This window comes from Melospiza melodia, chromosome 4, assembly GCF_035770615.1.
Source record: "Melospiza melodia melodia isolate bMelMel2 chromosome 4, bMelMel2.pri, whole genome shotgun sequence".
Lineage (NCBI taxonomy): Eukaryota > Metazoa > Chordata > Aves > Passeriformes > Passerellidae > Melospiza > Melospiza melodia.
In genome coordinates, this window is record NC_086197.1 from 14,547,032 (window position 1) to 14,560,976 (window position 13,945).

Here is a 13,945-nt window from a genome sequence, read left to right on the forward strand (position 1 = left end):
CAGTGCCTGCACAAGGGCTGCCCTAGGAACCAGCCTGGGGAGCCAGTGGTGTGTCCAGGGCTGGCAGGAGTGAGGCCCTGAAATGCCTTAAGAAACCCCAAATCCTGTAAGTTTGCTTTTCTCCACAAAGCTGTCCTTCTGTATCCAGGACATGTGAGCATCTGAGAAAATCCTCTGCAGCAGAGGACATCCCAATTTTCCTTTGCTTTTCACAGAATGGACCTAAGCAGAACTCTGGGAGTCATGGCTGAAACAACAATTTGACCTTATAAATAATAATAATGTAGAAAGAAATGTTCTTTCTGGTAGAAAGAACAGCACAGCAAGGGAAACTGACTTTTTCATTAGCTTCACAGCTAATTGATGGAAAACCTAAAATGCACAGGCATGTCCAGCTCTCTCTGAAGTGTTCAAATCTAGCTTACATACATCCTATAAATGTTTCAAGTAACACAAGCAGGATTTAAGGTGACTCTCCTGAGCACCAAGTGTCTCTCCCAAAAACAGGTGATGCCTACTGGCCAAGAGCAATGTTGGGATAAAACTCAAACTTACACTTGTGATTACAGTACAGAACTTGTGTAATGCAGTGGGCAGGACAAAAGGCAGCTTGGATGCTATTTTGAGCTCTTGAATGTTCCTCTCTGTTTTTCTGCTTCTCCCTCTAAACTGTTTGTGTTTGAAGGTGACAGTATTTCTCTGTGACTGTGCAGAATACCTGGAACACTGGGATCTTAACTCCAGTGGGAGCCTTCCCAACCTCAAGAATATAAAATACAGCACATATTTTTAAAAAGTAAACTACACATCTCTATTTTACTGTAGAATACTGCATCATCCTCCATCTCTCTGGAAGCCTGTGCTGAAGTTTTAAAACTGAAGAGTTAGAGATTAAGAGATTTATAGGTTAAAGCAGCTCTGCAGCACAATAATAAACACATCTTTAGCACTGGTCACTTATTAATGTGTCATGTACATTACAATGTAAATGAGGTGTGCATCCCCCTGTGCACACCTGTGGGAACTTTCCTTTTATGCCCCATATAAACATTCCTGAGAGTGGACATTTTTTTCCCCCTGTTTTCAGGCAGGTTTCTTTTAGCCTTTCTTTGGCAGAAAATAGGATCATTTTTGTCACAGTCCTATCTTCTGGAAAAATCCCTTTGCCAAGGATTCTTCTCTTGGGAAGCTGAGAAGCCTCAGAGAAAAAGGAAAACAATAATTATCTGATTTGCTTCTCCTGTGTTTTGCTCCTTTGGAATGTGTTTGGACATTGTTTACCAACAGGTGATTGCTTCATTAATTTCATGTGAATTGTTTTCACTCACTGGCCAGTTGTGTCAAGGAAAGAGTCACGAGTTTCATAATCATCTTTTTAGCGTTCTGTAAGTATCCTTTCTGTATTCTTTAGTGTAGTTTAGTATAGTATTTATTATAATATAGTATCATAAAATAATAAATTAGCCTTCTAAGAACATGGAGTCAGATCCATCATTCCTTCCTGCCATGGGGCACCCTGCAAATACAATACATTTTGACCATTTCAAACAAAAAGACCATTTCATAAGTCACCTGTGTATTCCTGCATTACATGGGATGTTTATTCATTTGGTAGCAGATAGACAAGTACAAAAATAACTATAGCGGGATTTCTCATCCAGTTAAATAATTCTCTGCCACACAGACATGCTAACATTGCAGCTGCACTGAACCTGGGGGAAAGTGTTAAAGTGTTTGTCAGGCATTAATCTGCATCAGATTATGAACCAAAAAGCTTCAAACAGTTGGAGCTATGAGTGGGTGTTTCCTACCCAAAGAGACAGGAGTTGTGTTTCATCTGCTGAGAATTAAATAATAACCAAAATATTCTGAACTAAGTTATCACTGCTTCTGTGAGAGAAATAAGCTGGTGTATGGGGTGCATTTTTTAAATCCTGTTTGTTTCAGAGCCAGGATGTTGATTCACAGATTACCTCTGCCAGGAGTATGTTTTATGAGCTGTCTGGACATGGTTGTTCTTGTCCTTACAGGTTTGTAGTGACCCCTCCTGTAGCTGCAGCGCCCGGCTGTGAGGGCAACAGTGCAACAGCACAGGCAGAGGAGAGAGGAGCACAGGACAACAGGAATCAGCCAGACCCCCAAAGCTGCAGCTTCCCAGGCTGCTGCCTCATTGTCTGATGTGGAATTCCTCCCACTGTAGCCTTTGGTTTCATTGAGGTGCTGCTTGCTGCTGTTCAGGTGAGGACGGGTGGGCACGTGGGATAACTCCTGGGCAGGCCTGGGGCTCAAAGCTGAGTGTGCACTCTTGGCTGAGCTGGTGATGACTGACCTGCTGCTTGTCCTCTCAGCAAGATCAATGGCTGCTGGGGAGGTTTGTGCCCTGGCATAGGCAGCACCTTCAGTTCTCTGCACTGTCAGGCTCCAGCTGGGGCTGGGAGTGTTTGCTGGTAAGCCATGGCTCGTGGCAGCAGGAGGAGCTTGGAGCAGAGGAGAACCTGACGTGGTGCCGTTGTGATGTTGGCATCTTCCCCCGTCAGGGGTCTTTGTGCTGTGCTGCCTCTCAGATTTACTTGCTGAGGAGTAGGCATTTGTTTCTTGGGATTTCAGTTTCTCAAAAATGAGAAGATCTGGATCAATCCCTATGGAAATAGGATAATGTTAGTTTATTGATAAAAGCTTGTCTGCACACCCACAAAAATGGAGAGAGAGGCAGGGCAGGGAGCCTAAATAATCCCTTTTGGATTGGAGGTGTCACTGCCTTGGGTTATGGGACACCTTATGGGATGCAAGGGACGTGCATTTTGGGATTGCACATGACTTACTATGGGATGCTTAGGGAAGGAACCAAAGGTGAGGAAAGGGTAGTGAGGGTATGAAAATCCAGGAAAGCTCTGTGTGTGTGAGAGTCTGCACCAGCAACTGGAGGGAGGCTGCACCCTGGGGGCTCAAACATCCCTGGGGTGTTGAGTCTGGGGTCCAGACTGGGCACCCTGAGAGCATCTCAGCCCAGCTGCCAGGGGACTTTGCATTGTATATATGTGTGTGTGTATCTACACATATTTATATATTTTCACTAACACAAAAAGCAGGATGAGGCTTTTGGTGCTCCCTGCGTTGGTGTGTTTGCTTTATGTGTTTGTCTGTGTTACCTCTGTGCTCACAGGGCATTTGCCTAATGAAAATAAATATTCAACTTTGTTACTGCTTGGGTCTGGGGACATGGAGCAGTGGCAGCCTCCTCTCTCAGAGCTGGGAGGATATTTTGGCCAAGGACAGCACTGATGAGGTACTCAGAGCATGAATCTTGAGAGCAGGGTATATCTTCAAGCTCCTTTCTCATTGAGTGGAAGAAAGCGGGGAATTATTTTCAGAAGCAGGCATATGAAAATGGATGAAAAAGGAAATAAGTCTTCATCTGTTTTTAGTGTTGTGTGTTACTTCAGGAGATCATTTAGCACAGCAGCTGACCTGGTATCATTTTAACATTTCCCAGAACTGCTGTTTTCAGCTTTATAAATGAAATGCCTAATTACCTGTTGTGATGTTGTACAAAATGACATCAACTCCAGCCTTTAGAATGCAGCTTTCCAAAGCTGGGCAAGACATGTGCAGGCAGTTCCTGTTCCCATGAATGGCTCCATGGTAGAACACTGCTAGATTGCAGGAGACTGGAACCCATAAAGAACAAAGGTGAGCTTCTCAGCGGAATGACCATTGCATTTTGCATGTTATGATGTTATTTAACATCAGAAGTTCAATATATTTGCCTAGATCCTGTGGAAGTAGAGACCAGATCCTCCTCCCGTTGGTTCTCTCATTATAAACTCTCATATAAACTAATTGAGCATACAGTCAAAAGAGAACTTATATTCTTATTTTACATCTGGACTAGAACAGCCATATGAGTTCTACTTCTGTATCTCATTAAATATTAACTCATTTAAAGCCCTTTGAAATGCCCTCTAATGTCTCTGCTTTAGTTAAGATAGTAACAAATTTTGTTTGACTATATGTGATTATAAAAAGGAGATTTCAAGTTACCATTTATTATCTCTGTAAGTATCCAGTCCCATGTGGGGGGATATGAGAAAAAGCTTGTTTTCGAGACAGGAACAACCTTGCTAAAATGTATGTATTTTTCCCACCTCACATTATTTAAGACAGAATTTGACTCTTCGCAAGATTGCTGCTGGATGTTATTTATGTCACTGTCAGGTTGTGAAGGTCATATTTTTGCTCATAATTCAAAATATAATCTAAATTTATATTGACTTTTTTTAGTAACTGGCACCTCACTTTCATCCTCCAAAACCATATCCCAACCCCTTTCCAGTCTGGAGAGTTTTAAAAATTTAGGCACTACAAACATGCAATTCATGTATCCTTCTAAAATACACTCCTGTAGAGCACAAGTGCAATGTGATACAGACAAAGTACAAGGCTTAGGACAAAGAATGATTTTGTTTATTTTTTACTCTGAGCCTGAGAAAAGGGGCAGCCAGCTGAATAACTGCTATTATTTGTTGCTATAACTTTAGTATTACCTGGTTTGCATGGTATAAACACAGAATAAGAGGGAAATTTGTATTTCAGTGAAGGACACACTGTGTGTCCCCTCCACTCTCCCTCTCACCATGTCCTAGTCTGATGCCATCCTGCAGGAACAGAATGCTGCTGGAATCACTGTCACTGCTTGTTTTCTGTAATATAGATGGGGATGCCCCATAGATGGGGATGAATACTGAAGAGTTACTCTCTTAATGCTGGCATTGCCAACTAAGTTACTCTCTTAATATTGCTATTATAAGCTTTGTAACAAAGACCTAAAGTTGCAAAGCAGAGCCTAAGATTTTAGTGTGTTCCTAGTGTAGTCTTCTGAAAAAAACACCGATTATCAATTTCCTTTCCATGGGACAACAGTTGCAATGCGCCTCTGCTTGCCTGCCTCCTTCCACCCTCTCTGTTTCTTCTTCAAGCTGTTTATATAAACATTACCCAAAATGGGGGTTCAGTGCGTGCCAGGGCGCTGCCAACCAGCACTCACCGTTGCTCAGGAGGCAGCAGCTCCTGCTGCACTGCTGGGACGAGGTTTCGGCGTAGCCGCGCAGCAGCCGCGCTCCCCGGCGCCGCGACTCCCGCAGGTCCAGCAGCAGCCCCGGGAAGCGCCGGATCCAGCAGTTCTTGTAGAAGGCGGTGGGCGAGCAGAGGCGCTGGGGGAGCCCGGGCAGCCCCAGGAGCCCCAGCAGCAGCAGCAGCAGCGCTTGTGCCGCCGCCAGCAGCACGGCCATGGCCCCTGCAGGGCCTCAGGGAGCCGCGCTCTGCCCCAGCGCTGCGCCCGCACTGCAGAGAGCATCCCTGGAAATCTGGGGATGCTGCCAGGGGCATGGGCTCCTCCACACAATGCCCATGGTGCTGTCCGGGCGGCTGCTGAAAGAGAGCAGACATTTAATGAGCTGCACAAGATTGTAAAGAGTTATTATTGCTGTTCTCTAACTTAATTATTTGGAGGTGGGTTTGAGACACAAAAGGGACAGGCTGTCTTTAGTCAGTCAGAGAACTCGTTTCTGTGGTCCCTTCTTTGTGTCTGTTGTCCTCAGAGCAAGCCATGCAGACAGCCTTGAGATTTGGTGAAAAACTGCAAGCTCAGCACCTTCTTCCACCTCATTTTGTTCAGGAACACTGTTATACTCACTAAAATGAAACAGCTCTGTCTAGGATTTGAACACTTGTAGTTATCTGGTGACTGCAGAAATTTGAGATCTGTTCCCTTTCCTACACTATTTTGATTGCAAGAACAATAAAATTTTATTTGCAAAGATCTAGAACCAGATGAACTCTCTATGACTGGGGAGGGCTGGAAGTCAAGCTATGATCGTGTTCTCCCCCTAATAACTTTAAAACCATTGAGCAGTCCATACAAGGTTTTCTGCCAGGAAAAGGCCTGTCAGAAAGAAAACACAGCTGACACACAGGGAGATGATTTTTCAAGCACCTGATCTGAAACCTGAAACTCCCACATTTTTTCCTAAATAGGACCAAGTCTGATCCCTGCTTCCCACGTTACACTTTTCATACAGACAAGATTTAAAATATTACAATACAGAAGTTGATTTAAACCCAGTGGTCTGTATAGTGAGGTTGAGAGACTTAGATCAAAGTACAGTTTGCAATAAAAATTGGGTGTTCAATACATAAGAACATTTTACACTGTGTTTTTACTCTTCAAGATTGAGATCAAGGAATTTCCTCTTTTCCACATGAAGTGTAGATCATTTAAGTGGAGTGGGGAGAGCCTCAAAATCATTTTAGTTCTTCAGTCATTACAGATGATGTTTGCTCTCCCAGAACTAGGCCCCCAATTTGGAAATGAACTGACAGGTGTAATATTTTGTACCCTACACAGCTCAGTGGAAGATAAAAAAGCCCAGAGCAGGTTAACCCCTGTTGATCTAATAGCAAGGCCAAGGCATTATTTTATTCGTTGGAAGCTATAATTAAGAGGATTCCAAATAAATGTCTGTTGTGGGAAATATGAGAATTAAACTGTTAGAAAGAGGGCAAGTGAGTAATTCTTCAGGCCTCTATCCTGAAAAGCAGCTCTTGGCACTTGTGTTGTTTTATTTAGTTTTGGAGTTTGATATTTTCATCTTTGTGATAATCAGCACTTAAAACCTTAAATACATTTTAAAATGCCTGATAGCTTGCACTCAGTGGACTGCACAGGGAAGCTTTTAGACATTTATCTACCATTACCACAAGACAGTGTATTTTTTTAAATATTTGTTTCAGCTTTCCAAATATCCCAAGGTATCACTTGATTTGGAAAACACTCACAATTTTGACAGACATGATTGTATTTTGGCATTACATCCTGTAGTATGAATTAGTATTATTTTCAGATCTGTTTTGTTCTGCAAGATTTGCATGCAAAAATGTTGATTTCTGATTGCTTTTCTCACTCCTACTCTTTCCATATCTCCAAGAAGAGAAACCTGAAATAATCTGGGGAAGCACTAAACAAAGAGGTGAAAAATATTCTTTCCTCCTCCTCTTTTCCTGAATAAATTTTAAGGGCAGAAATAGCTGTAAGGAAACTTTCTTTTTAATGAGAGATAAAGTGATTAAAACAAGTAGATAAATGGCTGCTTTAGGCAATTTCCTTTAAAAACAGAAATCTTTTATTAAATTTCACCATCTGCTGCCAGCCTCCCCTCAATTTCACTTTGACTTTTCAATGGGAAATGTAAATTAGTGCTGAAATTTTAATTCACAGACATTTTGCAAGAAGGAAATGGCCAAGTCTTACCTGCAAACCTGATTTTCCATGTGCTCTGCAAAGAGGGACCAAGAGGCTGCCACTGATACAGGGGCGTCTGTGGCCAGTACCAGACCAGCACTTCATGTTATTTAGGAACTCCTTTCATCTGACTCCTCACATTTCCTCCTGCAAAACAAAAAGCTAGGGGGGCCTGTTTCCTGTGAGAATATAAATGTTTTTGCAGGCCTTTCAGTAAAAGAGATATAAATGGACCTGCCATGCTGGAACAGCAAAATGATCTTTTTCATGATCCTTCTTATAGTCAGAAACAGCCCCTGAAGTTTCCCACCTGGGCCAGCAGTGAGAATGGCACAATCCAGGAGCTTCCCAGCACAAAGGATTCATCACCAGGCATTAACTCTTTTTTTGCCAAACAGAAAGAAAAACACACACTTTTTCCATATGAAGTAACAGGCATGTCTTGATTTTTGGAACTGCTTTTATGGAATATATGGTTCTATCACTCAGAATATGTAAAGACCAGAAAGGATCTATTTAGTTGTAGAACTGTGGAATGGTTTGGGTTGGAAGGGACCCCAAAGCTCACCCATTTCCACCCTCTTGCCATGGGCAGGGACAAGTTCCACTATCCCAGGTTGCTCCAAGCCCTGTCCAGCCTGGCCTTGGGCATTTCCAGGGATGGGGCAGCCACAGCTTCTCTGGGCACCCTGTGCCAGGGCCTCAGCACCCTCACAGGGAAGAATTTCCTCCTGGTATCCCACCTAAACCTGCTCTCTGTCAGTGTGAAGCCATCCCCGCTGGTCCTGCACTGACATCCCTTGTCAAGAGTCTCTCTCTCTTTCCTGTGGGCTCCCTTCAGGCACTGAAAAGCAACAATGGGTTACACTGAGTCCGTCTCTTCTCCAGGTATTGCGTGACAGAGCAGTGGGAAGGTGACAAGCTGAGAAGTGAGACTCAAGTAGTTTTCCAGGTGAGGTATGAACCTGCCCAAGTCCTCCTGTGGATGTCAGTAATGATTTTAATGAAATGTCCAGCATAATCCCATATAACACCAGCATGAAGCTCCCTGCCTGTGTTGTGCCCCACATAAGTAAACTGAATTTCAGGCCTGTGTTAAAATCACCTTTGTCTATTTTCCTGAGATTTGCACATGTATTTTCCCTTTATTATAGTAGTGGTAAGGTCAAAGTTTTAAGTAAGCCAAGTATATTGATAATTTCAGAATATGTCACTGAAACTCTGTTAAAGTATAAAAGTTATAAAAGATTAATGTAATGAATCAGGAAATAATGGCATGTAAATGTGTGGGAAAAAATCAAATCAAGTCTTTGATGTTATTCAAATAAGGTGCTTGCTTTCTTTCTCCTTTAAAATTTTCCTTGAAATCAAAACTCTCTTGCAAAATATCTAGAGTCCAACAAAACAGCATTTTTTGAGAGAACTGTTTTGTCAAAAACAGCTATTAGTGGTCAGGTTTTGGTTTGGAGCAATGTATCACATTTTTAATGACTCTGACCTTCTCTGAGGTTAGGGACAATTGGATCCAAAGATTCTGGTTTCAGTCCCACCCCAGTAAAAAGAGGTAAAATATTACAGTTTTTCTTCCTGGGGCTTTATACAAACAGTTTTTTAAACCCTTGTTTCCAAGGGTTGCCAGGCCCTGAGATTCTCTGGGAGCTTGGCTTCAGACTAATTCTGGCCAAACCTCTGCTCCAAGGCTGAGTGTTCAAGAAAAGAGCAACACAAGTCTTAACCAGATTAGATTTATACAAATATATATCTAGTGGAATTGCAGATTAATTTCAGCCAAGTTTTATGACAAAAGGCACAATGTTTAGCAAACACTAACAAACAGATGTTGATTTATGGCAGAACCTGAACAGGGCAAAGGAGATGGAGTTTCAATCTTGTGGTGAATTTTACAGAGCTGGATACTGAGTGGAAGTCTTCCATGTGGATTACCATTCATTTTACCTAGTTATTATGTACTAAAATTCAGCACTGCCTGTCTACACCAGGATTAAAAAATATCTGCTGCTTTAAAAGCACCCAGCTGAGTCTCCTCTAGGCACAGCTGCACAAGAAATTCCTGGCTGTGGATGCACAACACATTTGTGCAGAGCAAACATCCCTAACGGGATCCAGCAGCACACAGAGCACTCCAGCAGCCTGACCCCCATTCAGGTTTTGTCAGGGAACATTCATTTCACCTGAGGGAGTTTCAAGGAAATTCCTTAAGGGGTCTGTGGTGTAAAAAATGGACCAGGTTGAAGGCCACTGCAAAGATTTACACTATTCCATCTCCACTCTACTGTCTGGGGCCTGGACTTCCTCATGATCCACAGAGAATGCCCACCACACACAGCCTTTTTGCTGCCCAGGAGCACACACTTTAGTATTAATCACTCAGATGTGACTAGTAAGTACTTGATAATAAACAATCTGCTTTCGAAAAACATGCCACCCCAAGTATCTTTTCAGTAGTGCTTCAATATATATTTTTTTTTGCAAGGAATAAATAAACAGCACATTAAAAGCAGAAAAAATATACAGCAAATATTAGGGAATAATGTCTGAGCAAGTGCTATTAGAAATAAGAATGCTTGCTTGCTCTTTTTTTTTTGTTTTTTTTTTTTTTTTTTTTTTTTTTGTTTTTAATAGCATTGCTATTGGGATTGTGTAAGAAGTGATTTGTTTGGCTGCAAATCTGAAAAGAGAAATTACCTTTATTTAGCAGGTCATCCTTCACAAATGCTAGAGTTCAGCTGAAGTAAAATTACGCTCTGGTCAGTTGCTCTCAGAAATGCCAAGATCCTTTAGAAACCAAAATTTTTAAATGCTGAAATACTGCAGGATAATGCCTAAGTTCCATATATGCTTACTTTGTATCCTGCGACAGGGAAAACACTGAACAATGGCAGAAGTTGGCAAATCCTTTCCAAGAGACCAATTCCTGTCTTTAGTAATTCCACTGTTACTCAATGCACAGTTCCCTGGCAGTGCAGTACAATTCCCTGGTGTCTCAGAGGGCAGAATGTGGCACTTCATATTTCATATTAGATAGCAGGGATACTTTAAATATCCCCAGATTCAGTTCTAGTTCACATTTTAGATTAATAAGGCTGAAAGGAATTAAATTTTTCCACTGTTTTTTTTTTTTTTTTTTTTCACTCAGTGTGGTCCTTTCCTCAGAGCATTCAGGTTGGTGTTAATTTCTGGTTCTCAAGTATTATCCAGTGTCTCCCTTCACTTTTCTCTGTAGCAGGAGCCCCTCCTGAGTCTCTGTGATTCCTTGCTTTTGCTGTGCTGGGAAAGTCAGAGGGCTACAGAAATGTGTGCCCAGGCAGAGAAAGGCTGAGATTCTCTGTGTCATGGCTGAATGGTCTATTACAATGGAGTGGCTGTGTGAAAAAAGCTTCTTCCATTTCCACGTCTTTTTAAAAGAAAAGAGTGATCTCTCTTTGGCCTTGGAAGAAATTCAGACATTAACTATGAGGAAATAGTTCAGGCACCAGACACAGGGAAGAATTATGTAGCACAAATGGCCAAGGGAACCCTGGAGCAAGGGAGCCTTTACTGACACTCTCTGGTATCTGCACAGTCCCTTTCTTGGCACTTGAGAACCCTTTTTCTTTGTATCAATTTGTCTCTCAGGTACTGTAAAGAGAGGCCTGAACTGTCTAAAACACCTTGAAGACTTTGCCCCAGGAGCCAAAGTCTAGAAGACAGGTATTGAAAAGCTGAGCAGAGTTACCTTTGTCTTCCTCTCTGAGTGTCTCGTTCTTCAGGACATGTTCTTTTGTCATAAACTCATTTAACATTTTAGATTTAAAATCTACCATGATTGTTTTCATGTTTGATGCTTCAGCATGTTCTTGAAGGATGATAGATAGTCCTTCATATTTGTTTCAAAGATCATGCAAATCTTTTATGGCTCTGAATGACACATTTCAGCTTTGTAGCCCTAGGAATAGAGTTCCAACTCTGGAAAATACATTTCTTATTCACTTAAGGTACAACCAAGATGATTGCTGGTGATACAGCAAAGCCTCTTCTTTGATTCCATTATAATAACATGAATTGTTGATCTTAGAAGAAACCAGTAAAACCATAGAGTGGAAGACAAACAGAATTATCTCCACAAGAGTGGAACAAGAGAGTAGCCCTTGCCTTGGTGCATTTGCAGTGTAAGTACTCTGGAAACACATCACACATGACTGATGAGTGTAGGAAAAAACAAGGGACCTGTTCTGTCAGCACACTCTGGCTTAGCACAACTGCCCAGCCCTGAGCCTGGAAAAAGTACAGAGAGATGACAATGAACACAAAAAAACACCCCAACAACAACAACAAAAACAACTGGGTAAGGAAACAGGCTTTTTGTAAAAGTGGCCACTCAGTACTGCTGATCTCCTGGGCATGCGAGAGCTCCTGGGGAAACTGTGGGAGTCAGGGCCAGCAAAAGTTTGCTGGCAGGAATAAAACACTACTGCATGCCAGAATGGATCCAGCTCATTAACAAACTTGATGGACTGTGAGGAAGAAGGACTGGAAATCCCAGGCAGGCATAGGCTCATCTGGCAACATACAACCAGAGAAGAAAAATTTCATCCACCAAAGCTGCGGTGTCAACACTTTGGGGCTGAACTTACCATAACTGACTACATGGAAAAAAGCATTCACCAATTAGGAGCTAACTTACAAATCCATTAAAACTTAAGAGACTCCAAAGCAGATGTCTAAAGATGGCAATCCTGCTTGTATTCCAACAGGACAGCTTGCTGGCCATGCCAAACATGAGATCTCTGTTTTCCTTGGGAGTAATCATGATTACAATTGCTTGAAATGCCTGACTGTGGGAATTAAAGGACAAGAAGGAATTAAGGGTTGGACTCCTACTGAGTTGGTGAGACATTTGTTGTGTGGGATAATCTTTTGAAGGCTGAACCTGAAGCAGAGAAAAAAACAGCCAAGTGCTCATACTTAAACTTCAACACTAGGTGTAATGTTGTGGTGCTTTATTAAGAACAGAAGACAGGGAAGTGGAATGTGCATATTAATTAAATAATGAGGAAGACTGAAAGAGGAACACAAACCAAGCAAACAGTGAAACACATTAGTAGGAAAGAGAAGGTGAGAGGTGATGGTGACCCAACTAGTGAAGAGACCTCTTAATCTGGTTGAGATCTTACAGAAAAGGATTTCAGAACATGAAACGGGCCCCTCAAAAGCAAGATGATGAAGATGATTTGAAATGTGGAAAACAAACACCTGCAGAAATCTACTTCACCTCAAAAAATGCTTTTATAAAAGTCAGCAGAAGAGAACACCTGTAACTGAGATTGACATTTGTGTCATCTCCATGGGCTAGAGTTAAGAAGCTGAAGATCAACAAAACAGTGAAAAAGGATCACAATCATTTCATAGAGGAAATGCTAAAAAATAAAAAATTCTTCCTTACAAGAGAGGGGAAAAAAAACCCAGACTAATAGCATTGAAATATTTTAATTGTGAGGAGAAAAAATCCCTTCTGAGCAGTGAAAATAGGGAGTTGTCTGAAAACTAAGCAAGCTGCACAAACTGGACATGAGTCACACTACTGCTAAAGTGAAAGAGTTCTATGGTCTGCAATATCCAAAGGGAATATGTTTATAAAGAAAAAAAATATATTTTGAACATCTTTATAGTACATATCAGCATATAAGAATACGGGCATGGCAGACTTTCCATCTGTTTCGGCAGATGGTAGGTTTTTTTAAAATAAAGAACTGTTATTGTGTTTGAAGAATATAACAAGGCAAACAGCAAATCTATTTCACCCTTGCCCAAGATGCTCAGTTTGCTCTTTCCTTGTTCATGTCAAACAAATTCAGGACCCTGATACGTAGCTCAGTCCTGAGATGTCCTGTTCCAGGAACTCAGTGAATAGAAAAGATGGAGCAGCAGAACAGGTTATGCAGTGTCTCTTCACAGGGCAAACCAGGGGCTGGGACACGCAGGGAGCCAGGAGGGTCAGAGCAGAGTCCCGTACAGCCCTCGCCATCCCCGGGTCTCTGTGCCGCTCTGGCCGTGCAGGGCGAGAGTTCAGCTGGGGAAGGGATGCAGCAGAGCGGGGATGCAATGGCACCAGGCTGCCTGTGCCGCTCTCCCGCTGCTTTTTCCCTGCGGGAGTGCCTGGGGAATGCTGCCCCCGGCCAGGGAGGCAGCGGTACATTTATGGCAAGGGGTTAGAGCTGAGGCTGCGGCTGCGATCCCGGCCCAAATCAGGAGAGGGGAGCGCCAGGGGGGATCGCTGCGCCTCGGAGCTGTGCCCTGGAGCCCAGCACCGGCCTTTCCACCGTGCCCCGGACACCCACCCTGGCAGGGCCCGAGGGATGCCCTGACGGCCCCCCCGGCGGGCAGCGCAGCGCCGGAGCGCTCAAACATTGCCTTTTTCGGGCTTTTTTTCTCTTTCCTCCCTTTGTGCGTTGTGTGCGGTTGAGGTTTTTTTTTTTTTTTTTTTTTTTTTTTTCGCTTCCCCTCGTCGCTCCTTGCAGGGCCGGAGCGGCGGCAGCGCTCCCGGCATCCCGGGGCCGCTCCGCCCATCCCGGCCCGGCCCGGCCGCGGAGGAGGAGCCGGCGCGGCGGCTCCGGCCGGGCTGAGGCGCGGCCGGGCCCGCGGTCAGCG

General features: G+C 43.1%; 1 protein-coding gene across 1 annotated transcript; it reads right to left on the reverse strand.

Moving 5' to 3' along the window:
- Positions 1-1,604: 1,604 nt before the first annotated feature.
- Positions 1,605-5,288, reverse strand: MANSC4 (MANSC domain containing 4). The gene is made up of 3 exons (XM_063155825.1): positions 5,045-5,288; positions 3,534-3,668; positions 1,605-2,639 (listed from the first exon to the last, which is right to left on the reverse strand). The coding sequence occupies exons 1-3, from the start codon at positions 5,286-5,288 to the stop codon at positions 1,963-1,965; spliced, it is 1,056 nt and encodes a 351-aa protein (XP_063011895.1). The 3' UTR covers positions 1,605-1,962.
- Positions 5,289-13,945: the final 8,657 nt, after the last annotated feature.